Below are 4,877 nucleotides of genomic sequence, written 5' to 3'. Positions count from 1 at the left end.
CTTACTGATATTTTGTGGGATTGCATATTTCTGTTCAGAATCCCATGCCGGCCACTAAAACTGCTGACAAATGTTTTCTAGGTTGAAGCTGATCTGGGTTATCCAGGTGGAAAAGCAAAAGTCATTCACAAGGAGTCAGATATGATCATGGCGTTTTCCGTTAATAAGGTAATAAGAGCTGCAGTCATTATAAAGAGTATTCTCGTGGGTGAGACTGGTCGAATGGTTGACTCTGCTTTTGCTTTACAGGCAAACTCTAATGAAATTGTCTTGGCTTCCACACATGATGTTCAAGAACTTGACGTCACTTCTCTGTTAGCCTGTCAGCCATATATCTGGATTGGAGAAGAATATGACAGGGAATCTAAAAGGTTTGTTTTTCTTATGAAGTCATTTTAAAATGTAGTCTTGTCAAAAACGAACCAACTACTTTAATGCACACGCTTTGGGTTATCTTGAAAAATACACATGGGTCACTTTGCCTTCATTTGGGTCGGAGACAAGTATGATTGACGTAGCTACCAGTGACCAGCTCTGTCTGCGCTCATGGACAGCTCGCCCCCACTTCTTCCACCAAGCCCTGAGCTCTGTTTGCATCAGAAGAACCCCTGACACCAGCTAATGCTAATGACAACCACATTGACTCAAAGAAATGCTGGGAGTTGTACTCAGTAAATTCAGCTCATCTGGATAATTACAGCAAAAATTGGTGTATATATGTAGATTACCCTGACTGGTGAGTCACATTTACCGAGTTTCTCCATAGCACATTGCCACCTCTAAAGCATGCCCTTTCTTACAGATAAAAATGTCTGCTTCTCACTAACGCTGGGCACATGGCACCAGGGGTGATTTTCAGTACTTGCATACGTGGGGGTTCCACCTCCATGCTTGCCCACCCTCGTGCTTCCCTGCAGAGTCTTAGAAATGCTAGGTGCCTGGCAGTGGTGCCATGGCACCCACCGAGAAGGTTGAATTCCCTCTTTTGTTTGCATCTAACAGGCAGGCTTCAAAATCACACTTCAGAGTAGATGTAACTATCTAACATCATAAAAAGGACTCTTAGATTTTTATGGGATGGCAAAGACATACAAACTTGGATTTTGATAAAATGTAATGATTTGATGCACAGTGATGTTTGCACTTGAAGGAAGCATATGATCTTTTCCTATCTATGTATGATCAAAAGAAAATCCATGTTAAGTGCCTCCAAAATGTTTTTAAAAGCATGTGTCCCAACTGTGCATCAATGAAGTTGTTCCCGAACATCATTGGTCTGAATTTATAGTTTTGTCTAGATGGGAAAAGCTATGCGCCTAGAGAGCAGCATTAAAAAAAAAAAAATTCTGTGTCTAAGTTTTACTCGTGGCTGTGTGTTCAGTGTTTTGGATAAAGACTGTCCTACGGGCAGTCTGGTGAGAAGCCTTGTCATTGGAGTTTGTGTGAAGAGACAGGTGGAACGTTCACAGTAACACTCGGTTTTCCCACAGTTCCGATGACATTGACTACCGCGGCTCCACGACAACTCTTTACCAGCCCGGTGCGGCAGCCCACCCAGCCACTCAGGTGCATCCGCCTTCGTCTCTGCCGTGGCTGGGCAGTGGGCAGACCAGCACGGGAGCTAGCGTGGTATGTCATTGCTATTAGGCATGCTGCCTGGGTGTGGACTCCCTCAAAGCAAATTCACTCTGACTTAGGAATGATCCCGCAGGTCAGGGGCAGTGACAGACAGTGGGCGCTTCATACCATGTTAGTCTGAGTTGCTGACGCCCTCTCAGTGCCACCCTCAATGGCAGGTGCTGCTCTGATTTCCCGTATTCTGTAGGTAAGCAAACAAGCACAGGCTGGTAAAGCAGAGGCCAAGAGGAAGTCGGGTTTACTCTGGGTCTGACAGGCACACCGAGCACCTTCTTGGTAGTTGCTGCAGTAGTTGAAGGAGGCCCCTCTTCATGTTCAACTCTGGAGGGTCCGGGGGTCTTCCTGCTAGACCTCAGGGAGGGGTGCCTGGAGCAGAGCCCCCTCTATCTGTGGACAGAGCGCTTGGAAACCTCAGTTCACACAGACCTCAGTTCCTCCTCAGCCTGGGACATGTGTTCCGTGTCCAGTGGCTCTGAAAATCCGCAACAGGGCTTATTGCAGTAAGAATCAAGTGGTAAGGGAATAAGCAATGAAGAGTTGCCCTGAAGCCTAGCCTTCCTCATCCCTCTTCCTTATCTTCTTTTAAAGCTGATGAAAAGGAATCTACATAACGTGAAGAGAATGACCTCCCACCCCGTCCATCAATACTGTAAGTGTTTAATCGATGATCCACAGTGGTAAGCCGCCTCCTTTCCTCTATGATTCAAGGCACAGGAAATAGTGAGCGTCTCTCGCATTCTGATTTCTCATCTACTCCTGGTTCTCTTGCCCTTCAGACCTTACGGGAGCTCAGGATGGCAGTGTACGCATGTTTGAATGGACGCGGCCGCAGCAGCTGGTATGCTTTCGCCAAGCGGGCAATGCCAGAGTGACCAGGTTATACTTTAACTCACAGGGCAACAAGGTTAGTTCTTGCGGGTTACTGCTAAATGCATATGAAAATGACATTTATGAGTAAATGGTTCATGAAACCGTCTGAAGTCAAATCCGGCGAACCAGGATTTGAACCGATCAGGCATCTTTTGCTCAGTAGAATTATAAATCCACAAAGTTGATGCGGATTAGTGAACCATCCACTAGCGCTGTTGGAATACTGCGTGTGTAAAGAGCACACTGTGCAGTGTGGCACGGTGCCCCTAAGTAGAGTTAGCAATTGAGAGAAACCGTCTGTTTCTTACTCAATTCTCTTGTACTGCAGGGGGCTCCCAAAAGTTCATAAAAGCTCCCTTCCGTTTGTCTAAGGACTTTTTGAAGCTCCTTCAGGTTAAAGGAAAACAGTGAAATGGGTATGTAGAAGCAGTTAAGAGGTTACAGGGAGTTTATTGCACTTGACCTACCTCGGTCTGTAGGGCGAGAATGAAGCTCTAGTGGGAATGCTCGTTCAGATGGGTCTGAGAGACTTGTCTTTGCATACATATATTTCAGTGGCAATACTAACGAGCTGTGTTTCATATTTGCACCATTCTTCCAGTGCGGGGTTGCAGACGGAGAAGGTTATATGAGTATCTGGCAAGTAAACCAAACTGCATCAAACCCTAAACCGTACATGGTAAGTGTCCCCCATACTCCTGGGCACCCACCATGAGCCTCCCTGGTGGTCCTGCTGGGAAAGGGACGGTTCTGCCTGGCCACTGCCTGGAAGCATGGCACCCACCCTGCCCCGTGGTGACCCTGCTTTTTATGGTTTGCCCAGTGACAATTATGTGTGGGAATTTCCTAAAGCTTTCATGTGTGTGGACTTACCTAGGATACATGTTTATTATACTTTCGTTCTTCTTGAAAACTCTACCTCCTCCCTAGACCTCTGTAGTGGCTTATTTCAGGCACCTGCGTTAGGAATCAGAGAGACTTCATCTAGTTCAGTGTGCTCAGCAGTGCTGCTTGCTGGGTTAGAAAACAGCCAGTCCAAATGGAGCACTGTGTTCATGAACCCAGATCCTGTCTGGTGACACACAGACGTGCTTCCGGACGGTGGTGGTGATGGGGAACAGGGGTGGCACTACCATGAACTAACTGAGCCTCTGGCTTCCTGTATTTCAGTCTCCGAGGAAGTCCTGACCCTGCGGGGTCTAGATTACTCAAATACAATATATATATATATGTGTGTGTGTGTGTGTGTATATGTATATGTGTATATATACGTATGTATGTATGTATGTATTTGTTGACTTTATAAAAAAGTTTGTGGGAAAGTTCCATTATCTTTAAATTGCATTTTCCTGTAAACCTTTTGAAGCCCCCTCGTACATGCTCTCAACTATGTAGGTGCACATGAGATGATGTGTTTCTCTTTATAGACTATATCATACAGCCTTTCGTAAAATGGAAGCTATCCTTTTACCTCAGTCAAGTCAATAGCATGCTAATTCCGGAAAGAAAACAAAAAGGCTGCCCCTTTCATTTTAAAGCACCCTGCCAGGCCTTGGCCTTCATGTTTCTATCATCCAGCTGACCCAGCAAGCGAAGTCCTGCGGGCTCAGTGAGCGGTTTCCCTGGGAGCGGGAACAGCCGCAGGCACTCCTGTGGCACCTGCGAGTAGAATGGAAGGGGCCCTGTCTATGACTGTTCTCACTCCTCCTTGCACCTGGGGACGGAAGGTTGTGTGTAGATCACACCCGCCGTGTCCTGACTTCAGCCCTTCTGGCTGCCTTTTCAGGTCAAATGAGGTGTCAGAGCTTTTCTCCCCGGGTGTCATTGCTTATTATGATTCATGTCATTATTTTAGGTTTATTAGATGTATTTGAGTGATATGGCTCTTAATAGAACTAAATGGCTTGAGTGAGTTCATGAAATTGGACTCCTTTTTTACATAATCTGAAAACATTCCTGCTGTAATTCCATGCTTTATGCCAGCTCTTTACATGAAAAAAGAGAACGAAATTGAATATTCGCCAAAAGATGTGCAAATGATGGCTGGCCCTCTTACTGTCACCAGCCCTCCCTCATTCGTCACTCATAAGACAGCATAGGCTGAGCAGGATCGCTGCCGTTTCGGGTCATTTCAGTTCATTTTGTCTTCCAGAGTTGGCAGTGCCACAGCAAGGCTGCGAGCGACTTTGCATTTATCACCTCTTCAAGTCTCGTTGCCACCTCTGGACAGTCCAATGACAATAGGTGGGTTGATAGGGAATTAAAATAGGAAATAAGAGAACTTTACGTGGACAGGTGTTTTTGACAGAAACCGTGGAGCTTATACTAAGGTCCCCTTACCCTCTAGGGATACATAAACATTATTTGGT

At 46.0% G+C, this 4,877-nt stretch overlaps 1 protein-coding gene across 1 annotated transcript in view; it reads left to right on the top strand.

Moving 5' to 3' along the window:
- Positions 1–4,877, top strand: part of DMXL2 (Dmx like 2) — a 160,660-nt gene that overhangs the window by 151,114 nt on the left and 4,669 nt on the right. The window contains exons 33-39 of the mRNA XM_013006336.2: positions 82–168; positions 250–371; positions 1,491–1,629; positions 2,227–2,287; positions 2,415–2,542; positions 3,110–3,187; positions 4,661–4,752. Coding sequence (XP_012861790.1) covers positions 82–168; positions 250–371; positions 1,491–1,629; positions 2,227–2,287; positions 2,415–2,542; positions 3,110–3,187; positions 4,661–4,752 — 707 coding nt within the window. The remainder of the gene's footprint in view (positions 1–81; positions 169–249; positions 372–1,490; positions 1,630–2,226; positions 2,288–2,414; positions 2,543–3,109; positions 3,188–4,660; positions 4,753–4,877) is intronic.

Source organism: Echinops telfairi, unplaced genomic scaffold (assembly GCF_000313985.2).
Source record: "Echinops telfairi isolate 266 unplaced genomic scaffold, ASM31398v2 ScPeMD7_8;HRSCAF=38, whole genome shotgun sequence".
NCBI lineage: Eukaryota > Metazoa > Chordata > Mammalia > Afrosoricida > Tenrecidae > Echinops > Echinops telfairi.
This window is presented reverse-complemented; position numbering and strand designations above follow the sequence as displayed.